Source organism: Saccostrea cucullata, unplaced genomic scaffold (assembly GCF_032062105.1).
Source record: "Saccostrea cucullata isolate Sc308-1 unplaced genomic scaffold, CSIRO_AGI_Scuc_v1 ctg4280, whole genome shotgun sequence".
NCBI lineage: Eukaryota > Metazoa > Mollusca > Bivalvia > Ostreida > Ostreidae > Saccostrea > Saccostrea cuccullata.
In genome coordinates, this window is record NW_026931409.1 from 168 (window position 1) to 26,231 (window position 26,064).

General features: G+C 32.4%; 1 protein-coding gene and 1 pseudogene across 1 annotated transcript in view; both read right to left on the minus strand.

The window, feature by feature from the left end:
* Positions 1–916: 916 nt before the first annotated feature.
* The window catches only part of LOC134232529 (serine-protein kinase ATM-like), a 30,886-nt gene continuing 5,738 nt past the window's right edge, over positions 917–26,064 (minus strand). Inside the window, exons 2-4 of the mRNA XM_062714506.1 lie at positions 10,374–10,506; positions 4,172–4,397; positions 917–962 (exon numbers count right to left, since the gene is read on the minus strand). Of these exons, the coding sequence (XP_062570490.1) occupies positions 917–962; positions 4,172–4,397; positions 10,374–10,506 (405 nt within the window). The remainder of the gene's footprint in view (positions 963–4,171; positions 4,398–10,373; positions 10,507–26,064) is intronic.
* On the minus strand, positions 23,683–25,144 carry LOC134232528 (piggyBac transposable element-derived protein 4-like; annotated as a pseudogene).

A 26,064-nucleotide genomic window follows, 5' to 3' on the forward strand; every position in this document is an offset into this window, starting at 1 on the left:
TAAGGGATTTTTTTACTTTGCATTCTTTGTTCTTGCAACGGCTTTTCTTTAAAATTTCCTAGTTTTTTTTTTTTCCGGGGGGAAAGAAATTTTTTCTGTTCATTTTATTAAAAGTATGATGTTATAATGTAAAATGCTCAATAAATAATATGATCTTTCTATCAGTGTTATGAAGTTATGTAGGCAACAATATTCTCCCAAAAGATTTATGTATATTAGGGCCTATCACCTATAAAAAAAGTTTGTATAATTTAAAATATGAATTTTTTTGATTTTACCAAAAGACAAAACATCATGACCTATCGGTTCTGGAACAGTTACATTATGTTGTCATCGTGCCCAAATCTTTCGGAGAAAAATTTTGTTTTAGCATCATAATAATGGGTTTTAAATTAACCCTACCATTAGCTTTTTTGTGGGGATTTAGAATTTCTCTTGTACTGAAATGTTTTTTTTTGAGAAACCTTGTTTTTTAAAAATCTAAAAGTTTTAAATGAAACACTGGTGTTTTTAAAATTTAAACAATATTGTTTACATTTTACCGCCCCTGATATACAGCATATGTGGTAAACAGTATAGTTCCAATAAATTATAAAAATTAGTATAAGAAGGACAAATATTAGTTGTATATGTAATATGCAACTCTTACATACAGTTTTAAAAAAAATACAAAATCATTCACTTACAAACTTCAACCCATTGTTGTTAAAATTTTGGTGAGAAAACAAGTACATTAACTATATCTTGCATTTTGTTTGGCAGTACAAAAAATGTTAGATATTCATTAATTATAATATTTCTGGACTTTCTCAAAATTTACCTTTTTTTTTGGAAGAAAGGGTTTGGGGAGTTTTTGGACCAATTCTATTTTGTTTAATTTTTCCCCATTTGTTTGCAAAGGACTCCTGTTTTTGTGCTAAATATTTTTCAGGACCTGTGATGTTGCTTGAACTGTCTTCATGCTTTAAAGGGAATTTGAAAAAATAAAAAATTCTGTCAAAATAAAACCTTTTTTTAATTATAAAAAAAAAATTTTAAAAGGGGGGTTTAAATTTTTAAAAAAAAGTAAGATCTTAAAAACTTTTTATGTTCTTATGTTTCCCTTTTTTTAACTTATCAAAAATGCCCAAAAATTTGGGGGGGCTTTTTAAAAATTTCCAGTTTTTTTTTTGAAAGGCCCAAACCTTTGGGCAAAAAAAATATCCCAAAATTTCCTTATTCAAGGGCCAAAAAAAATATTAAAACTTGGGGGAGTAATTTAAAAAACCAGTTTTTTTTAAAACCCCCCAAAATTTTAAAAAAAAAAATTTTAAAAAATCACTTAAATTGGGCCAAAAACAAATTTGGTTAAAACCTTTAAAAGGGGTGTTTTTGGTTTCACAAAAATTTTTTTTGAAAAGGAAAATTCATTTAACAAAATTATTTTTAATTCTTTTAAATTAATTTTTAAACCAAAATGAGGAATGTTTTTGCAAAAAAAGGGGAACAAAAGGGGAAAAATTTGCTTGTAATTTCTTTCCCTTTTTAGAAAAAATTTCTGAGTAAAATTTGTTAAAAATTTAAAAAATTTTTTAAGTGATTTCTTTCATGAATTTTGAACTTCCTTTTTTTAAAAGGGTTTAAAATTTTTGTTTCGGGAATTTTTTTCCAAAAGTGATTTAAAAGTTGATTTGTTAAAACTTAAAATTTTTCCCCCCTTCCCCTTAATGATTTTAAAGATTTTTTTTTTTCATGGCCTTTTCCTTCAAGTAAATTTGAAGGTTTACTTTAAAACCCTTTGGGGTTGGCTTTCAGTTTCAAAGAGATTGCTATGTTTCTCCATTACAAAATATGGCCATAAAGAACAAAACTTTTTTTGCACGTCACCTTGACCTTTTACAAATGATTTAGGTTGAAAATTATGATATACCATCTCTTAAAAACCCTTGATCCCTCTAAGTCAAAATGCAGTCCCGCTATGCATATTCAATAGGAATTTACCTTCAATACTTCAAAGTGGTTATGTATACATAAGGTTATATAATTAACACCTTTACCTGGACATTTAAAAGGCCCAGGCAGAAGACACCTAAATCAAGGAATGGGATTTTTTTTTTCAGGTGACACTTATACTGCAAGATGATACTTGATTTATAATTAATAATATTTTGCTTATCTGCTATCAAAACAAGACATCTGTCAGCCAATGCTTACTAGTAATACCCCCGCTCTGATGTGAATAAACACTATCATTTTAATATACACAAGTTCAATTAAGGGCACAGAAAAATATGAAGTTGACATCAGATTTATATCAAAATGAATCCCACCATATGGCATGCCTCAACAAAGAGTGTACTAAAATTTCAAACATCTGCTATGAATAGTTAAAAGAAAAAACTGCAAAGAAGATTTGTTAAATATGAAACGGACAGACATACAGACAAACAGGAAGTTGACATCAGATTTGAACAAAAATATATCCAACCATATGGCATGCCTCAGAGATGATTGTGTTAAAATTTCAAGCATCTGCGATGAGTACTTGCTGGGGAAACTGTGACAAAAATTTGTTATGTATGAAACGGACAGATGCACTGACAAACAGGAAGTTGACATTGGATTTGAACAAAAATGTATCCCATGCCTCAGAGAAGATTGTGTTAAAATTTCAAGCATCTGCGATGAGTAGTTGCTGAGAAAACTGCGACCAAAATTTGCTATGTATGAAATGAACAGATGCACTGACAAACTTGTTATGGACAGCTAGACAGACGGACAGACACACAAGGGTAAAACAGTATACCCCCCTCTCCTTCGGAGCGGGTGTATAATAACTAACATTGATGATCTTCTGATAATTAAAAGACAAACAAAAGGTAAAAATTGATTACAAGACGAGACACTAATTTAATTTTTACTTTGAGTCAGTATTAAAGTTAGAGGAAAAATGAAAACTCAGAAATTATGCATTACAACAGCTTAAATGTCAATATGACGACTATTGCTGGACAAATACTTACAGATCATGTTTGGTATCAATATGTACAAATTGTCAATGCTATGTACGATGCTGTAATTAATGTTTTGATTTAAATGAATAAAGAATCCCAAGGGCCTTAACGGCCACCTGAGTATAAACAACAATCCATATAGGATCCATAGAGTATAAATTGAAAGCCTCAAAAACAAACCTGGGTTACAGATTTTTATCCCATCAAATGAAGTGTTACATTGACCAAAATTAAATTAAATTAAAATGCTCATCATGTTTTTGTTGTTTTTGAGATTTTCAAATGATCTTTCCTATAAATTCCTTAACTAAAACTTTAATCACCTGTTGCGTCCCAGCCCCTTTTCTACCCCAGGGGATCAAGATTTGAACAGTTTTGACATTAAACATTATCCAGAGCTGTTTCTATATAAATAAGACATGTGGAGATCTTTGAACATTCACTGTGGCCCCACTCTATCACTTAAGGCATGATTTGAATAACATGAATATATACTATCTAAGGATGCGTACATGTCTAATCAATCATGGTTTTTCTGTTTTTTCGAGATAAGAATTTTTTTTTCAAGATTTTTCCTACATAATCCAATGTAAGACTTTCATTGTCCATTGTGGCCTCACCTTACCCCCTGAGGATCATAATTTAAACAAACTTTTAAAAATCAACACCACCTGAAGATGTTTCCACATAAGAATCATCCATCTTGCCCAGTGGTTCTGGAGAAGAAGATTTTTCCAATGTATTCCTATGTAAAATTTTAATCATTCATTGTGTCCCCGCCCTACCCCAGGGGGGCCATGATTTAAGCAAATGCTAATCTACACTACCTGATGATGTTCCCATATGTTTCAACTTTCTTGACCCAGCGGTTCTTGAGAAGAGGATTCTTAAAAGATACCATTAATTTTCATTAATTCTTAATTATCTCCCATTGGAAAAAGGTTTGGCCCTTCATTTGTTTAGAAAAAGGATTGGCCCTTCATTTGTACAAACTTGAATCTTCATTACCAAAGGATACTGTGTGACAAGTTGGTTGAAACTATAGCCCCTTGGTTCTTGAGAAGTAGTCAAAAATGTGAAAAGTTTATGCACAACACACATCTGCACGATGATGGACAAAAACAGATAGCAATAGGTCGTATCAGTGACTCACGTGACCTAAAAATGGCTTGACTCACTCTTTGTCAATAAGATGCTGGTCTAAAAGTTCCATAATCTGCAAAAGGTTATGCATGGCTCCAGTCTCTTCCACATCAGAAGTAGGTAGTGCTAGTATCATAAGATCAATAGGACCTATTACACCCAGACAGTGGGTCAACTCCCTCAAAGTCTCTGTATCCTTCAGTAATTTACTGTTTTTTACCAGTTTCATCAGAAGACCAGATAATATGTTCCTTGATTTGCCTGCAATTCATTGTTTGTTACTTACAATACGTTATTTGACCAGTTTGACCAGTTCTGAATAAGAAACCGATTCGGTCGTGTTATAAATATACAAGGAATTATATCAAAATCTAAGTTTTAGTCAAGCTAGTTCAATGACGTGTGGAATTAAATATTGTTTCATAAAAGTTCAGCCTTCCCCCAAAAAATTATTTTGCAAGTTAACATAGGTACTCATTTTACATTGTACCAGTTACGTATAAGCCGATGAGTTCCGAATACCCTAGCAGTTCCCATTCAATTCGATCCTAAATTAAACAAGAGGCCCAAGGGCCTTGAATCACTTTCGATAAATTGTACAATCTATCACTTCTATTTGAAGCCTCTAACTCTAAGTATCCTAAGACCCAAGTTTCACCAAATGTCAAAGTTTGATGATTCTTAGCCACTTGGGACAGAACATATTTTAATAAAGTTACTAAAAGACAATAAGTAGGTCACAGTGACCTACTTTAAGATGGAAGTTTTATGAGGACTCAAGATGCATTAATCGACAAAAATTAAAGATTCTAAGCCAATAAGTATTTGAGATATTTATAAATAGGTCATAATGACCTACTTTTTTTACATTCTCAGAAAACCCAAGATGCATCAACTGATAAAGTTTGCTGATTCTAAGCCAATAAGTACCCAAGATACTTAAATATAGCCATAAAATTTCAAAAGTAGGTCACCTAAATTTTAGTCGACGATTTTTGAAAACCCAAGATACATTAACTGACAAAGTTTGATGATACTAAGCCAATTAGTACCTGAGATATTCAACAGTAGGTTGCCATGACCTACTTTTTGGTCGACATTCTCTGAAAACCAAAGATGCCCCAACTGACAAAGTTTGACAATTCTAAGCCAAAAAGTACCTGAGATACTTAAATATAGCCATAAAAAATGTCAAGAGTAGGTCAAGGTGATGTAAATTTTTGGTTTGCGTACCCGAAAACCTAAGATGCATCAACTGGCAAAGTTTGATGATTCCAAGCCAAAAAGTACCAGAGATACTTAAATATAGCCATAAAATGTCAAAAGTAGGTCACATTGACCTACTTTTTGTCTACATTCTTTGAAAACCCAAAATGCATCAACCGAAAGAGTTTGATTATTCTAGACCAATAAGTACTCAAGATACTTAAATATAGCCATAAAATGTCAAAAGTAGGTCAGGACGACCTACTTTTTAGTAGATGATTTTCGAAAACTCATGATACATCAGCTAACAAAGTTTGATGATTTCTAAGCCCATAAGTACCTGAGATAATCAAAAGTAGGTTGCCATGACCTACTTTTTGGTTGACGTTCTCCGAAAACCCAAGATGCATCAACTGACAAAGTTTGATGATTCTAGATCTATAAGTACCAGAGATACTTAAATAAAGCCATAAAATGTCAAAAATAGGTAACTATGACCTACTTTTTGGTTATTATTCTTTGAAAACTGAAGATGCACAAACTCACAAAGTTTGTTGATTCTAAGCCAATAAATACCCTAAGATACTTAAATATAGCCATAAAATGTTGAAAGTACGTCATCGTGACCTACATTTTTGTCGACATTTTTCGAAGTCCAAAGATGCATCTACTGACAAAGATTGATGATCTTAGGTCTGAAGGTAATCAAAATATGCCTTTAAAACAATTTGAAAACAAATGCCTGCAAAATTCAAAAAGTAGGTCACTGTGACTTACTTTTTCATAAATATGTTTTAAGGCCCCAAGATGCACCAACTTACTAAATTTGATGATTCTAAACCTCTCAATGTCTGAAATAATGGGATTAAATGTTTTAGAAATGATAAGCCATAAAATTCAAAAAGTAGGTCACAGTGACGATCACGTGAGATCTCATCCCATAACAAACTCGGACTATGAGTAAGTCGGATTATTACCGAGTCGGTCTACACAAACTCTGACTATAACATAGTCGGCCTATAGCCAAAAATTTAAGATGTATAGCACAAGTTTAACGAATTAATTGATTAATATTTATATTAAAAAATAATATAGGTGCTATTAATTAAGTATTGAGTTTTTTTTTGTAAACTTGAAGTGATTTTTCAAGTTCTTCACTAGCGTGGACAGAGTATGCTTAAGAATTCCATAGTTTTGAGTTCGCGGGTAAAATTTATAAAATTATAGAATAAGGTAACGCAATAGAACTTCTGCAGATATAATTATTTATTTGTATTGTTATGTTATATTCTTTTTTGTAAACTTGTATTGTTTTTTATGCAGAGGAGATTACGAGAATATTTTTGTTTAATTGGAACATTTTTTTTGTACAGATTACTTAATACACAAAAAATAAATCATTATGGTTTGGATAAATGAAATAATCGTGTTTTCAAAAAAAAAAGTACACTAGTCAGTTAAGATGTGATGATTACCTACATAAACTTAATTCAGCATTTACAGTGCCTTAATTATTAATTTTACAAGCTGTGATATTTTTTCTTTCATTCCTTAGTAAAAATATAATTTATAATTTCCATGACATAGTGGACAAATTCTGACCTGACAAACTTCCTTTTCTCACTTTTGTCATTTACCTATTGAAAAAAAGATGCAAGCTCGATATATTAAAAAGAATGAATGAAAATGAGAGGAAAAGCAACAAGAACAAATGGTTAACAGACAATTCTCAAGAAAGGTTTTTTTCCAAGCATATACATGTACATATTGCTTTGAAAGATTTTTTTTTTTTCGGTTTATGCATGGAATTATAATTAGGATTTTTTTTCAGTTGTATCTAAAAAAAAATCTTATTCCAGATATTTATGTTTAATTGTGTTGATGTGGATTTAAGATTTCTTTCCTAAAAATTATCATATTCTTTATGTTGACTGAGAATACACAAATAGATGAAGAGAAACATTTACAGATTGTAATAAACGGAAACCATTTATATTCATTAAAAAAAAATGGAAAATTCTAGTTTTATGGGTTATATACACATTCATTTGAGTTAATGTGATTAACAATTAATAAAACATCAATTAAAATAATTTTTTAGGTGTTTTTGAGTCTGATAGTGTCAATTAAAGGGACACTGCCCCATTGTTTGTATATCCTCTCTACCTCCCCTAGATATGGCTTCCGTATGTCACCTTTGTGTAATCCAAGTAAACCGACCATGGTATGCACATAAATCGATAAGCAAAAAACGAAATATTTCATATTTTTTCATTTATCGCATTATCTGTAAATAATATTAAAAAAGCATTAATACATGTATAAGGTTTTAAGCAATACATAATATCGCGAGTACCTCACAGTTATCTAACTTACTACCGCTCTTTTGCGGGGGAGTCGAGAAGGCTCAAATCTCGCGAGATTACTGGGACATTGTTTACAGTAGTGACAAGCGAATGATTTGTACAATTTTATTCCGAAAGTACAATGTATTGCCAAGAATTGAACTCCAAATAGTAGATTGTCAAATAAGGAAAGATTAGATTATTTTTATCATCTTTAAAATGTGATGATTTTCAATGAAAATTAAATGAGAAGAGCCTGCTTAGTGAAAAACATTGTTAAAAATGTAACATTTTACGAAAAGCTCCTCCCAAATATTAATTAGGCTGGTTCAGCAATTGATTAGCAAGGTATTCCACCAGGATTTTTAAGTTATCTGTCCTTATAAATTCTACAATGATCGATCTTGCATTGTATACAATAGCACATTTGTCCCCAGCCAACAGACATTTCCTAACTCCTTTGTGGAAGAGTTCTGCTAAGTTAAGTAATCGATATCAAGTATTAAACCAAGGCTAAATAAACATTTCATAATTCATAATAAAATTACTCAGTATAAATTAGAAAATAAAAAATGAATAAAAATACATATTTGTTCTATTCATAATACTTTAAAATACTAAATAATACTTTTCATAATACTTTAAAACCAACTTAATCATTTTAAAAAATAAAATAAACATAATTCTTTTCATTTACTTTGAAAGTATTATAACTAAGTACTATTATAAATGCATAGGCCGAGTCTGCTATAGGCCGACTCCGTAATAGTCCGACTTTGTAATAGTCCGACATCTCTAGTACCCACGGTGACCTACTTTTAAGTTGATGTTGTTCAAGGACCCAAGATGCATCAACTTACAAAGTTTGATGATCATAGGCCTTAAAGTGTCCAAAATATGCCTTCAAATCAATTTGAAAACAAATGCTCGCAAAATTTTAAAAGTAGGTCACCGTGACCTACTTTTGAGTTAACATGATGTGAAGTCCTAAGATGCATCAACTTACAAGATTTGATGGTCCAAGTCCTTATAGTAAATAAAATATAAACATTTTTATTAAGTGTAAATTTAGGTCAACTTTGAAGTGACCTTGAGACTATACCTTTTGCCCCAGGGTAATTCCCTGTGCAAATTTTAATCTTCGACATATCCTGATCCTTGTATGCAACTTTGGTGAAAATCTGCCTGATGGTTCTGGAGAAGATTTTTTAGCAACCAGTACTTTTGGTTTTGTTTTCCTGATTATCTCCCCTTGTTTAAGGGTACCAACCCTCATTTTAGTATAAATGGTAGCCCTTGGGCCAAAGATACCCTGTGACAAATTTGAAACTGATTGGCCAAGGGGTTCTTGAGTTATAGCCCATATTCTAAAAAGTTAACACACACCGCATGAATGACCATAGCATTAACTCTTTGAGCCTTTGGCTCAGAAGAGCTAAAAATATATGTCTCACACATTATCCACTGGCTTGCCTAAGAAAAGTTAAAATAATTGCTTACCAATAAGCCATTTGTATTTCCAAATGATAAAGAGAAACAAGAGGTACTGTGAGCACTGAGCTCTATAAATGATATCCCATGTCTCTTATATGATTATAATGGCAAAGTCCATGTCTTGCTCTGGGAGACACTAAATAAGTGTCAGATCAAAAAGTAAAATAAGAGGTGCACAATGGCAATATGTAATAAAGAACCAGTAAAAGTATCATTAAATTTTATTCAGTGGTATAGAAGGAATATATGAGATTGGTATACCCTTCAATATTAGAAAGAATGGCAGTATCGTGTTTTGCTAGGGGAGTCTAATTTATGTGTCAGATCAAAAATTAAATAGAAGGTGCACTTTGGCACTATTAAACAAGATTTGGTGAAAGCCCCATTAAATTCTGTGAAGCCTCGTTAAATTTGACTTAGTGCTGTGGTAGAAGAAGAGTTGTGGATAAAAAATTGGTACCCTAAAGCGTAACAGACAGATGGACGTACAGCTAGAAGGATGGACGTACAGACTGATGGATGGACAACCACACCATCACTATATAACCCTCCCCCTGCTTTTTAAGTGGGGGTATAATAAGCCACTTTTACAATGAAGAAATAAACGAAGAATGGATATATAATAGTGTTTATAATGGGTATTCAGAACTAGTAAAATGACAACATGAAAATATTCCGATATCTTCCAGTGTTCTAAATAATTATTTTAGACAAGTTTCTAGTATTTGTTAGAGGACATATCAAACTTACTTTTGATACCTGAAATGTTGTTTTATATGAAAAATTGATGTCTCTACAGAGGTTTTTCTGCAGACTCCACGTCGCGCTGATTCTGATTTGTTGCATTGTAAAAGTATGTAAACTGTTTCAAGTACGATAGCGAAACTGAACTAGTGGCAAAAAATTAAAACTCACATAATTCAAACACTCATTAATAAGCCCTCTTACCATAGGTATTGATTTATTTCTACACCTTTTACCGGTAATTGATTAAATTGATAATTATTTGGAAGTGGTCAAAATTCAGAACTGGCCAAACAACTGTAACTGTATGCACAAAAGTAGTTTTAAACAGGTCATATGAATGGCAAAGATGGCTTTAAAAACTGTATTTCGAGTCTTAAATTTAGTTCTAATATGCACTTTAATGTTTATTTCATTACTTTTATTAGTGCCAATAGAAAAAAAATACCTCGTTCAGACTCTATTAACTCTACAAATTCTTCCATATTTGATTCTATCTCCTTTGACAAAAAATGAAGGCCTTCTCCAGAGTGCCCTCCTGAAAGCATTTCCATATCCTCCAAAATGTAATCCTTCATTAACTGAAAAGAAAGCAAAATAAAGTCCGATTGCTGTCATAAGACACTGATTATACCAACACAAGTCATGTAACCATCCATCTTCATTTTTGGTTAAAGCTGAACATGATTTGTAAAAGAAATTTATCCACCATATTTGATTGGTCTCTTGCTATATCTGAGGCCCCTAATAAAGCCAATCACTTAGTCACTGTTCTGTGTAATCAATTGTCACTGGTGTAGACGGACGTATGCTAGGAAGCACGCCGTATGGACAAAAAATGACTACTTCTTCTAACGCAGGAGAGTAAGATACCAAACAAGAGGCCCATGGACCACATTCCTCACCTGAGCACATCAGCTAAGAATAAAGTTTCCCACCACAGCATGATATGCCCTTCAAATATTGTTCAATTATCATAAACAGTTTACAGTGCAAGAAAATCATGTCAACCTTTAAAAGGATTTCCATTTTTCCATTCCTTATATTATTTGTTTAAACATCTCCTGTGGTGTATGCATTGATTATAACAAATAATCATCAAATGGTTAAATTATAGCTTGACATGCAATGTTCTGTTATCAAAATTCTCCTTGACCAGTGCTTGATAATTATACCAATGGGTGTAAAGTATAATGAAAAAAAATAGTATTTTCTTAATTTAACATTTCTTAATAAGGATACTGCAACACTCTCACATTTTTTGGGATTGTGTAATTCAATAGTAAAAGACAGTTTTTTTAAAATTTCACTTAAAGGTCACAGTGACCTTGATATAGGTCTCGACACACCTTCTACCAAAGATGCATAAATTTGCCAAGTTTGATAATTGTAAGTCTAATAGTTTGTTAGTTATGAGGTGGACAGGATTTTCCCATATTTGACCATAACTTCCTAATTAAAGGTCAGAGCGACCTACTTTTTGTGCACGACACACCTTTTACACGAGGTATCAGCTGACAAAGTTTGATAATCCTAGGCCTAATAGTATTAAAGTTAAGAGCTGGACACTAGAAAAGCTAACAGACGGATGGACATGAACGCCATAACATAATACATCCCGTCTAATAATAAAGTGCCACGCCACAGCATGATATGCCCGTCAAAAAATTACACAATTATCTTAAACAGTTGAGTGCAAGAAAATAATATGTCAATAATATCAACCTTGATTCTAAGATTTCCATGATTTTTCCATTCCTTCACATATTTGTTTATCTATCCCCTGTGGTGTAGGCATTAATTATAACAAATATTACATCATTGATAGATTTCTATACTGGTTGTGTTAGACCTTGTCAAATGCTCATCATATTAAACAATAATTAGTCTTAACAACTTCATCTATACCAAATTAATTTTGAAAACTAGAAATATGTCCATAGGACATGAATGCCCCGCCGAGGGTATATTAGTAAAGCAACATGAAAATTTGATCAGAATATCTTGAAAAGTGATGCAGTGGAATTGCTTATATCAGTATGTATCAGCATATGAAGTTTGACACTAAAGTGAGGTCAAGGTCAAATAAAAGGTCAAGGTAAAAAATATTGATGCAGTTGAATTGCTTACATCAGTATGTATCACCATATGAAGTTTGACACTAATTTAGGAAAAGCGACGTCAAGGTCAAAGGATAGGCCAAGGTAAAAAAATGCTGATGATGTTGAAAAGCTCTCATCATTATGTATCAGTATATAAAGTTGAAAAAAAAAATTATGAATTGTTTCTTTAAAACTCACATAAACACAATTTGATAAAAGTGAGGTCAAGGTCACATGAAAGGCCAAGGTCAAAAATGTTGATGCAGTTGAATAGCTTTCATCACTACATGAAATTTGATAAAATATCTTGGATGGTTTCTTTAAAATGATCTAAACACTAATATAATAATCTAGTATGTATCAGTATATGAAGTTTGTTAAAAAATTCTTGGATGGTTTCTTTAAAACTGAGCTTTAAACAACAATTAAAGAAAAGTGTGGTCAAAGTCAAAGGAAAGGTCAAGGTAAAATATATTGATGCAGTGGAATAGCTCTCATCAGTATGTATCAGCTTATGAAGTTTGATAACAGTATCTTGAATGGTATCTTTAAAACTGAGCTAAACACTCATTTAAAAAAGTGATGTCAAGGTCAAAGGAAAGTCAAGATCAAAAACGGTTGATGCAGTTGCATTAGTTCTAATCAATATCTATCAACCTATGAAGTTTGATGAAAATATCTAGGATAATTTTTTTGAAACTGAGCTTTGAACTGAGGTAAACGCAAAGTGTGACGAAAGGACAGGACAGAAGGACAGGACGGAAGGGCAGAAGATGGACATGACAAACACTATATGCCCCGACCATATTCATGGCGGGCATAATAAAAGGCTGGCCATCAAATGACATATGCTATAAATGACCAAGAGTTCTTCTGTCTAATTCCCAAAGGATACAGATAAGACTCCTTGATCAGAGATGCTCTGAAGAAATGACTGAGACAGCTAGCCTTCCTACATTGAACTCATTAATTTAAATCTTTGACTGGATGCTTGTCTACTCATAACTCTCAAGAAATGAATTGATCTACACTATCTACCATAAAACATTTTTAAAACATATAAAATACTCAAAGATTTTTTTTTAGATTTACTGTCAGACAGGTTTTAATATGTAATTCATATGGACTAATGGACATGCTGATTCCACCCCCAAACCAATAAATTTAGTTTTTAAATTAGTAATATTATATAATATCAGATTAGTTTATTATCAAATTAGTTTTAATTACTTTTCATCAAATTCATTTTAAAACTTAGGCTAGCTATTTAAATTAATCCAACAGGCTGACCCATTTGCCAATTTCCAAGGGATATAGGTAACACCTGCTTGATCAGAGATACTCTATCAGTTAGCTCCTCACATTAAAATCATTAATTTCTTTCTAATTTGACATGCAATTTTTAATAAGGAAAGTGCAATACTTTTACATTTTTTGGGATGTTTTAATGAATAGTATAGGCCATAATAAATAAATTGCTAGATTCTCATCTGAATTTTTTTAAAAATCGAGGCGGGCGGGCGGCTTTTATTTTATATTTCTTATTTTTTCAATTTTGCAGATTTTTTATTGACCTGGTCAATCGGTGTAATTATCTACAATACCCAAATAAAAGTCATAGTAAAGGTTCAGTTATCTCTTACTTCACATCATCTCCAATATTTTTCAACCAATGACCCTTGTTTAAAATATATACGCATGTATTACAGCAATTACCATCTTTTCAGCTGTCAAAATCATGTCAACATTCGCGGGATTTAAAACGAAAGTAGAATGGTAGATGAATACCAATCCCGATCAGAATTAACACGAATAAAAACAGAAATTAAAAAAATCGCGGCGGGGGTATAAAATCGGGGCGGGCGGGGATGAGAATCTAGGAAGATTTTTATTATGGCTTTAAAGACACTTTTAAAAAAAAATTTCACTCAAAGGTCACAGTGACCTTGAAATAGGTCATGACAGACCTTCTTCCTAAGATGCATAAACTGGCCAAGTTTGATGATTCTTCTAAGTCTCATAGTTTTCTTGTTATGGGCTGGAAAGGATTTTTCCATATTTGGCTATAACTTCTTAATTAAAGGTCAGAGCGACCTACTTTTTGTACACGAAACATGTTCTACCCAAGATGTATCAGCTGACAAAGTTTGATAACTCTATACCTCATAGTTATTAAAGTCATGTGCTGGACACTAGGAAAGCGAACAGACGGCCAGACAGACAGACAGACATGATGCCTGTAACATAATACGTCCCGTCTTAAGAAGGGCGTATAAAAACAATCATATAAAAAGCACAATTCAGTTCAGCATTGAAAAGTTTACGGTTGTGGGTGTGACTAATAATCAATTTATGTATAAAAATCATAATTTTGCTGTTCTTGAAAAAAAGATTTTTACAGATTTCTTTTCTAAAGATTGTCTTCCTACATATTACTTTGTAAAAAGTTGATCCCCCTTGTGACTCCTCCTTATCCTAGGAGGTCATGATTTGAATAAATTTAAATCTTCAATACATGAGGATGCTTACATGTCAATATAACTAAACAAAACTTTTCTGTCCTGGAGAGTGGGTTTGAATCCCACTGTGGGATGTAGAGACCAGTCCTTCAGATGAGACCCTATAAACCGAGGTCCCCCGTGTCCAGTAGGTGCTAGCATGAAAAGGATCCCTCCCTGCTCATTGGCCTTGAAGGCTGAGTACAGGAAAAAATTTGCAGCTCTCCACCAGCAAGTGGTGGTGTCTCCATATGAGTGAAAAATTCACAAGAAGGATGTTAAACAACAATATACAATCAATCAATCAACTGTCCTTGAGAAAAAGATTTTTTCCTCTATTTTCCTATGTAAAACTTGGTGATCCACCATTGTGGCCCCACCCTAAACGTGGGGGTTATGATTTGAACAAATTTAAATCTAGATGACCTTAGGATGCTTCCAGATAAATATCACTAATAATGGCTTTGCTATTCTTTAAAAAGTTATTTTGAGAGATTTTTTCTATATATTTCTATGTAAAACTTTGATCCCCCTTAATGGCCCCACCCTACCTCAAGAGTCATGTTTGAATAAACTTTAATCTACACTACCCAAGGATGCTTCCATATAAATATAACTAATTATGGCTTTGCTATTCTTGAAAACAAGATTTTAAAAAAAAATCTATATATTTCTGTGTAAAATTTTGATCCCACATTGTGGCCCTACCCTACCCCCAGGGGATATGATATGAATAATCTTGAATCTACCCCAACTAAGGATGCTTCCATATAAATAAGGCCATTCATTGCTTTGCAATTCTTGAGAAAAAAAAATTGCTATATATCTACCTATGCAAAACTTTGATTGTCCATTGTGGCCCCATCCTACTCTATGTTGATGTAAAAAATTGACCTTGACCTTATAATAATTATATCAAGGTAAAAGATTTTGATCCCATGCACCCCTTGTACCTGCAAACTCTGCATGTTCCAAGTTTGAAGTCTTACAGAGTCGAAAGTTATGGTCAAATCATGTTTTTTCTCTATTTGACTTTGAAGGAAGAATGGGTCAAAATTACCAGTATGATGCAGTGCTTCTTATATCAATGTCTGGGAATTGAATCACCTGCATCATACTTTTTTTCCTTTCGGGATTTATAATTTCAAATATTAAATGCAGAGCAAGATGTTATAAATCCAACTAATTTCTCTTTCAAAACTTGTTACTGTAAACATGGTAAACCAATTGTATTCATGTAATCTTTTATTTGCAATTTGTACGTTTGGAATCAGTTTGCAACATCTAATTTTCAAGACTTAGGAAACACTCTATCAATTTAATGCAAAATAATTAGTTCACGGTGATTAGTATTTGGAGTAAAAGTAGGTTGCAAAATCTGCAGATATTTCTTCCACACAAATAATAATCGGTTTAAAGTATTCTCCATTGTATGCATAAAACTTGATGGAATACCCCTTTTTGAAAAACAATTTTAATATATAAGCATGATCATTTCATTAATTATTTGACAAAATAATTGTCCCCCTCTTTCGCAAAAGCAAGGGGACATTAAATCTCATTTGTCTCTCCGTCTGTCAGTCTGTCCATCTGTCCATCTGTCACAAAAACTTTAACCTTGGTCATATGTTTTGAATGAGAAGAGATAGGACATTATATTAAACATGTATAATATCTGGGACAAGAACTTTCTAAATATACTTTGATTTTTGACATTACTTTGAATTGGCCTTAACTTTTGAATAAGAAGACTTTTATATTACTCACTTAAATTACCTGAGACAAGACCTTTCTAAATAAACTCATGTAAATTACCTGAGACAAGACCTTTCTAAATAAACTATGATTTTAGATCTTGTGACCCTGGAGATTGACCTAGTTTTTAAAAAACATAAACATTGGTCATAACTTTTGAATGAAAAGAGATAGGGCTTTCATATTAAAGCTGTGTAATGCTTATGACAAGACCTTTCTAAATATACTATGATTTTTTACCCAATGACCTTGAAGTTTGACCTACTTTTCAAAAACTTTGTCTTTAGGTAAAGCATAGTCACAGAATTAACCAACATTCTCAAAGTGTACATCCAAACATGCAAAATTTATGCAATTTTGATCTGACAGGACTTGCTTGCAGTTACTTTGGAATAGACCAATCCAAAAGCTTTAAACTATAGTCACCATTCAACAGGTCGAGACCACTAGATTTTCAGACGTCAGCATAAATTTGCATGTAAATTAGTTATCTGTTTACTTTACCTACTGCTGAATGAGCCGCAATGCATTGTGGGCTACTACAAGAACAGTACCCGCATTGCTATTCTTAACAATTCTATCGTGTCCTATCATGTGTGTATCCTATCGTATCCTGCATGTATCCTATCGTATCGTGCGTGTATCCTATCGTATCGTGTTTTCCGTTTATCAGGTTTTGCATTTTCTATCGTGTTTTGCCTTTATCGTGTAGATCGTTTATCAGGTTCTATCGTGTTTTGTGTTTATCATGTATATTCGGAAACCCTCGCTTTTTATCTTTACTTTTGAAAGAAACTACTGAGCTATTCCGAGTGTCTTTTTTGTTTTTTTAACTTAAATAAGATTACTTCAACCGAAAAAAAGACAAGAAAGTTTTATCCCTTTCTTTTTCATCATTAAAAGAAATATTGAAGCGTAGAAGAAAAAGAATAAATAAATAACGTAACTTATTAACAAATAAATTGATTAACTAATTAATAATAAAATAAAGAAATAAAATAATTATATCATATTGGTCAAGCAGAGAGTGATTATCAAAATTTAAACAGTAACTCTATTTTCGGAAATGAAATTATAACTGATCGCCTGGTCTTTTTTTTTTTTTTTAATAATTTATCGAATTGTAAGATTTTTTTTGTCAAACTTAAATATTATTTAATATGATTTTCTTATATGAATCAGAGTTACTGGAGAAAGATTTTTGGTAAGGTATGGTGTATGCGTACCCAAAAAGCAAATAAATAAATAACAAGCATGGGATTGATATGTATCTTTTCTTTAATGCAATATTCTTTTTTCCCCTTGTTTATCGTCTGATAATATTAGTAACACACTGTATGTTCTGATCTGCATGTATGCACAATTATTTAAAGTCTTGATGTTACAAAAATAATAAAGCAGAAGACATTGATCCAGATGATTTTGACACCGATTTTGGCGGTATACGTTCAATCTTTAAATTTATATTTATCACTAATTAATTAACTAATTATAAATTCCTTGATATATGCCTAAATTAAAAAAAAAATCAAAATTATAAAATATAATGCATGAAAATATTCTTCCCAATTTATCATTCCATGGCTGTTTACTAGAAGTTTTTCATTAATTTTATCTGGCATTAGATAATCTAAATATAATATATACAGGGAAAAACATGATGTTTTTTAACAGCTTACCTTTTCAGCATGGAAATAAACTGAAAATATAATGCATCGGGGTGTCAAATCGAAGACCTTTCCTTACCAGAAAACTGACATGTATGTGTACCTCTCTAATCAGCACACTGCCTTTCTGTGCAGTCAACACCCCCTCCCCCTTCTCCCCTAAATGACACCTCGGCCTGTGTGTGTTCACTGTCAACATACCTGTACTGCTCTCTCACCTGGGGTCAATTAGTAACCTCGAATACTGAGTACCTGGTTCTAATGAAACACATCTACTTATTTTTGGGAATTTGTTCCTAACTTGTGTGAACAAACTTATCAAATATTTTATTTAAAATAAATTAAATAATTGTACAATTTATGGATTTAAAAAATCATCCCATTGCTTGAATTTTGAATAAAAATTCAAATAAAGCAATTCAATGAAATAAAGTCCGTATAACTCATTCTGCTGATTTATTTCAATTGTACAATGTTTCCATTATGTTTATGTAAATGAGTTTTTTAATAAACTTTAAAAAAAAAATACTGCAATTCTGGTACATGAACTTTCGGATCATCGGGTTTTCTGCATAACACGGACAGAATTAATTCTAGAAAACAATTTCATTGATCGTAGAAATGGATGAAATAGTTCTAACATTCTAATCTATGAAAATTAGCTCGCATTATTTTTTAACGGTATTTTTAATTTAAACAATATTTTATTCACTGATGTTATTGTGAATAGGATTGGGCAGCAGGCGCAGCCTATTTTATATGTATGTTTACGGTATTTTATATATAATAATAAAACAAATGAAGTCGTCTGATTCCGCCGTGATCATGCAAGACAAGTAAATACACCGAATCAATTTATAGTATTAATCAATTTCATTCCATATACGTATATACTATATAACTTTATTTAAGAAGTCAATATTATTTTTGGCTATTTGGTTAGATCTTGTTTATCTTATTTTAAATTGGTTACGGACTTTCAACATCCCGCCCTTCGAATATGCCTCATATGAGATTATCAGGTAAGTCTAAAATAATTTTCAGGGTTTAATAATTCATTTGCCGACTTAAACCTATTTTTTTTATTATTAGAAACAGTACACACAAAGTTTAATAGCAATGATTTATAATTATTTAGTCGGAAAAGTCGCATTTCACTCTTTTCATATTTGTTTATTAATTTTTGTGTTTTGTATTGTAAAGAAAAAAAAATTAATCATTCAATGTTCATTAATTAATACGAGGTTTTAAGAATCTGATATATAAATGTTTACATGTACATAAGTGAGAGCTTTTAGCGTAAACGTACATATGCATTCGTAGCAGATTCATATTCTGTTGACACATTTTACATGTATTTATGCAGAGCGCCATCATATTAACACTGCAGATTGTAAGCTTTAGACATTAAATACAAATATTTAATTTATTGCGTAAATTTCTTCCATGAAATCTTGTAGATAAATTTATTAGGTACAAATGTATATTTTTTCATAAATTATAAATCTATTTATAGAATTTCATAAATTTATAATAATACCCATGAACAAGAGGCCCATGGGCCACATCGCTCACCTGAGAAGATTTGACCATTCTGTTCTTTACCAGATTTCCCCCTTGTTATACATAATGCATCCCCACCCTACCCCACTGATCATAATTTAGACATTTTGAAATCTACACTACCCCATGATCCTTCCATGGGCACTTTCAGCTTTTTTGGCCCAGTGGCCAGATTTTTCCTATATATTTCTATATAAAACTTTGACATCCCGGGGGTATTATTTTTAGAAAGATTTTAATATTTATTAATTTTGTCATGATTTGAACAATTTAGAATCTACACTACCCCAGGATGCTTCCACATAAGTTTCAGCTTTACTGGCCCAGTGGTTCTTGAGAAGAAGATTTTCAAAGATTTTTCCTATATATTTTTATAAAAAACTTTGATTCCCCATTGTAGCCTCACCCTTCCCCCGGGGGTCATTATTTTTACAATTTAGAATCTACATTATACCCGGTTGCTTCAACATAAGTTTCAGCTTTTCTGGCCCAGTGGTCCTTGAGAAGAAGATTTTCAAAGATTTTTCCTATATATGTAAAATTTTTAAAGATTTTAATTTATTACACTACCCCAGGATGCTTCCACATAAGTTTGCTTTACTAGTGGTTCTTGAGAAGAAGATTTTCAAAGATTTTTCCTATATATTTCTATGTAAAACTTTGATTCCCCATTGTGGCCCCGCCCTTCCCCCGGGGGTCATGATTTGAACAATTTAGAATCTACACTACCCCAGGCCTGCTTCCACATAAGTTTCAGCTTTACTGGCCCAGTGGTTCTTGAGAAGAAGATTTTCAAAATTTTTTATATATTTCTATATAAAACTTTGACAATGTATGAACAATTTTTTCCACATAAATCCTGGCCCAGTGGTTCTTGAGAAGAAGATTTTTTAATGACCCAACCCTATTGATTATCTCCCCTTGCGAGTCCCTTCATTTTTAAAATTTAACTTCCCCTTCACCCAAGGATATACCAATCAAAATTAGTGGTTCTTGAGAAGAAGTCGAAAATGAAAATACGGACCCGTGAAAAACGGCACATAATTAGGTGAGCTAAAAACGGCACATAATTATGTAAGGGATTTTTGTGCAACAATTACAAGTATATTAAAATATCCATAATTAAACGATTCATAGTTCAACCTTAAGATGAGAATTTTGACATTTCCACAAATAATCGTAAATTCACAACCTTGAGTAGAAATTTAAAAAAATCACAGTCTCCATTTCATAATAATCCATTTAAGCATTGTCAATTTTTTTTAAAATATAAATTAACAACTTTTGTAAAATTAACACAGTGATCTCAAGTATTTTTAAATTATAATTATTAAATGTACATTATAATTTAGATTTGAAGCTTTGCAAGTACTAAAATTAAAATATTGCAGTAACTAAACAAAGTAATCTTTTCGTCTTGTCAGAAAACGTTTCGCATTATGAAACAATCTTATCAGGTTTTGCATTTATCCTATCGTGAAGATCGTTTATCAGAACTATCATGTTTTGCGTTTATCATGTTTTTCGTGTATCGTGTTTTGCGTTTATCATGTTTTGCATTTATCCTATCATGCCTGTATCCTGTCCTAACTTGCGTGTATCCTATCGTATCGTGCGTGTATCCTATCGTGTCGTGCGTGTATCCTGTAAAGAATAATGAAGCGGGTCTTTAGAATATAATCTTTCAATTTCGGTCTTATAAAGTGATAAAGAAGCTCTACAGTTTTTCCAGTGACAAGTTAAATAATGTGCTGTAAACCGACGAAAACCACGTGTCGCCATTGAATCCTAAACACGAAGTAGAATGTCATGCTTTGGGACTCATTCACTTGATTGGAGAATGGGTGTGATGAAGACATCGTCACTTGTTGAAAATTGCCTTCCATATAAGGTAGTGATCTCGACCTGTTCAAGAAAATGTAATTCAAATCCAGCACCTGAAGCAAGTTTGAGAGTTTTCATCCCTCGGTGCATCATTTATGCAAGTTTGGTTAATACAGGCCTTTTAGTTTCTTGGTGATAGACCTGCACCCAAACTTTTACCTGGTCCATTATCTGGAAAATGTATGTCAAATTCAGCATCCGAAGCAAGTCTATTAGTGTGCATCCTTAAATGTATCACCAATGCAAGTTTGGTCATTAAGGGCTCATAGATACTTGGAAATGAAACCTGCACCAAAAACTTTAATCTGTTCACTCATCCGGAGAATGTAGATCAGATTCAGCATCTGCAGCAAACCTGGTTGTAAGCATCCTTAGATGTATCATCCATGCAAGTTTGGTCATTATAGGGCTCTCAGTTACTTGGAAATGACACCTGCACCAAAAATATTAACCTGTTCACTCATCCAGAAAATGTAGGTCAGATTCAGCATCCAAAGCAAGCATGATAGTGTGCATCCTTAGATGTATCATCCATGCTTGTTTGGTCAACATAGGGCTTAGGATGCATTGCACCAAGGTGTTTCTTTTCACTCTTTATTTGAATCAAACATTGCAATCGGTGAAAAACAACACCTTGTTTTATTGGCTGATTTTTTTTAAAGCTGATTGGCTGGGGTGGAGTCAAAGACACAAAGAAACACAAAATACGTGCAAGTTTTTTGTAAACTTTAATTTGTACAACAAAAAAAAATATCTTATTGGCTCTGCCTGTTACGATTTAATTGGACGATTGTTTATTCCTTTGCTTAATACAAAGTAACCAGTTGTCATGTATATATGTTATTTGTTTTTTTTTTAACTAATCAGCACTCAGGAAGAGAGCCAATGAATAAATCTTTAAGAGTAGAGCAAAGAAGAGTTCACATTCTCATGTAATGTGAAAAGAAACACCTTGGTGCAATGCATAATCTAGTTACTTGGAAGTGAGGCCTACACCAAAAATGTTTACCTGCTCCCAAAACATTAACCTGTTCATTCCTTTGCTGAAATTGCAGCATCTGAAACTTTGACTGGTACAATGAAACACAGTAGAAGCATATTCTTCCATGCATGTCTTATCAATATAGGGCATAGAAGTACTTTAACCCTCTGGCTGCGACGTCAGTGTACAGAAATTATAACGTCACTGCGAGATTAAAACGACGTCACAATTTCTTTGACATTATTTTGCGCGATTTTCATTTTTTCATGTTTACGCTAAGTGCGCGTCATATACAGGAAAGCATACATTGAAATTAATTCATTTTTCAGGTCAACAAAATTATTTCAAGGTTTATTCTCTCTTCTCTCTCTCTCTCTCCCTCTATTAAATGAATTTATATGCATAATTCTTTTATATGCGATAAATACATATAATTTTGATTAAGAAAAAATTCTTATCGATATCCAAAAGGAATTCAAATCGACTTATTTATTTTTACTAGTATTGAAAATTTGTTGAGCACTTGTTGAATATAAAAAAGAAACATTGTTTGGCTCTACAGAATTTATTTCTCATTTTATTCTTCGTCTCCATTTAAGTTCCTCACGGTGTGGTGTGTCTTGAAACATTTTACACAAAGTCCAACTTTACATGGAGCGCACCACGTTCGAACTTTACTTTTGCACCCCACGCAAATTTTTCTCTTCATTCCTAAATTGAAAAAAAAAGTAAAAAGTTAATTTTTTTAAGAAACCCCCCCAAAGAAAGTATAATAGGACAATATTTTTATAAATCTGTATTTTTTTTTTGAAACTCATTTATTGTAGCAGGTGTATAAATAGTCAGCCAATTTTGAAGTTATATTTACTTTCTATGCATGTCAATTGATCGTGGCTTTTAATGTCTGATTATGATAAACCAAAAATAACGAAGAAATCTACCATCCATTTGTTCAATAAAATGTCTTTCTCTCAATCTGGCCAAAGGGCAGAGACTTGACCTTCCGGCCTGGCGTTTTTCTTGGCGGAAATCCCCTATCAGGCCCATGCATACCAACATGTAAAAATCTATCCGGCTCATTTTGGTGCGCAATCCCCTGTTTTGCCGATAAATGATATAGGCATTGGCTAAAAAGATGTTTAATTAAATTTAATTCTTAGTTTCGGAACACTTTTTAAAATTCATTCATTTGGATATTTTTCATCAAATTATTTCTGTAATTCAATATAAGGTTCAAGACCGATGTGCAAGTCCGGTAGAAATATGTTTTCATTTCTTTCAGATGCAAAATTGTATAAATTTTATATTATTCAATGGAGTCAATTATTGACATACATAAAATTCTCTTTTTTACTGAGTGGAAAGTGTGGAGAAAATTAATAAGGATTTTCTTCCACATTTTGTTGGATCTGACGTCAGGGTCGTATAATTCAAGTGCTTTGTCCGAAGCAAGTCGACACCGCCCATCTTCTTGTTGTAAACAAGATTGACCTCAGTGAACATCAACTTCTACCCCCCTCGCATTTTGTGTGGAAATAATGCTGTGAAGTTCAAGTATATGTACGAACAATATATCATTATATGAGAGCACAATTGTATTGAGAAAAAGAATATAGAACAGAAAACATTATAAAGGCCTAGTTTTAAATTATGATATTTTGATTAACTAGACTTTTTTCATTCCATTATGACATTGAATTTAAAGTCAAATAATATATAATTCTTATTTTGGATTCCAGGAAAATGTATTACTTAGGGTTTGCAAGCATAGACATAAATGTCACTGTTTTCCGATCTCCATAACAGAGTGTCATTATGGGGCCACTCTGTTTAACTACCGACTCCCCTCTTTGTAATTTTAGTCCACGCAGTGTACGTGGCATCCCCTTTCTGCATACTCTAACAGTGCCAGTCATGTAGGTATCGGATGCAAAGAGTGCATCACAAAGGGCCGGGCTTGAAAAATAGTTGTCGCACACAACATGATGATGTCGGTACAAATACGGTTGAATTAATTGCATGACGACATCATACCCTACACCATGAACACTGCGGGGGTTATCCTGTTGTCTACCTGTGTATCAAATTGACCAAAAATATGTATTTTTAAGTCTTGATCTATGAATGGCCAATTTAAAAGTAAACTAGTAAAAATTAAAATATTTATTCATATGATAACGAATTGTATAAAAAGGAGTAATTGCGGAAACCAATATTTCCGGATGGTATTTTTTTAATTGAAGTTCATCAATTAAATTTTTGAAATAAAAAAGGAAATGATCTTTGGAAAAGATCAAATTTAATTCAACTTCTCTACGCATCAACTCAATTGAGTAATAAATAAAGGCATCAATTGAATTAACTCGTGTCATAATTCGGAAGATATAATTTCATGTTATTTGGCGAGTATAATCTAATTGAATTGGTATCTATATAAAGTTATTTTTTTTTTAGATAACAGTAGATAATTAAAGATATCTCCAATTTTTGAAAGTATATAATATTTTTACCTCATACATATCAATTATAATGTTCTTAATTTTAATTGATAAGACAGATAAGGACCTGCATATAATTGAACAGCCGCGTTGTATCCGGTGTCCGACTCCGCTAATACAAACAGTTTCGCTCCCCACTGGTGTGACTTTTTTGCAGGCACATACTGCGCTATGTCATTGCGACCCTTTAAGGAATTAAAATATGGTTTACACAAAAAATAAGACTTATACATGTAATATAGAATATAAAACGAGAATTTACCCTACACTTTTTTTTATAAACTATTTATTGCAGGAGTACATGTATATAGTGCTGTAAAGATATGAGCATTATTTTATGACTGGGAAAATTTATGTAGACCTCGTTTATATTTTTCGTATTCAATTGAAATGTTTATCTCTTAAAATTCGAAAGAAAATTTATTTTAAAAAGTACTTAAAAGAAAAATACCAGTCTTAGCTTTAATTTGAAATCAGAGTACATGTTTTTAACGTACCGGTACATGCTAGAGAATTCGAATCAATTATTTCCTAAATAAAGTTAATAAATGAATGCATCTTTACTTTCTGTTTGATATAGATTTTTAAAAAAAAAATATACATATATTCCATATATTCATATTTTATTCTTCAGATCAGACGGATATTTATAGTATATTCAGGTAATAAGAGTGTTTACATGCAAAACGAATACTTAGGTACCTTAAATCCGACCATGCTTTCATCTATAGTCAGATCTCTTGCCAAGTCGTATGCCTTTGGAAATGTACTATTGATAAGGTCCAGTACTGGTCGAAACTTGTGCGCTGGGTCATACCCAGGGGTCCCGCATTATCATTGCAATGGAGAAATTTGGAAATAATTTGAAACCTGTCTCTGGTCATAACCTCTGGATACGATGGTGACCTAAAAAGCCAGGGCGATTCCTGCCAGTAAGACTCAATGCTGGGTTTTTTAAGTATCCCCATCGACAAGTACAACCCCAAATAAGCTGCCATTTCACTATTATTAGTATCTGACCATTTATGGTTCCTTGAATAGGGTTTGGGATCACGCTGCGAAGAAATAACCTGTCCTGCATAGCGATTTATTTCCTCAACCAGAATGTCTATAAGACTTCTTCCATCATCAGGTAAACAAAGTTTGTTGAAATATTCAACAGGTGGAGCTTCAACGTCAGGTGGATTAAC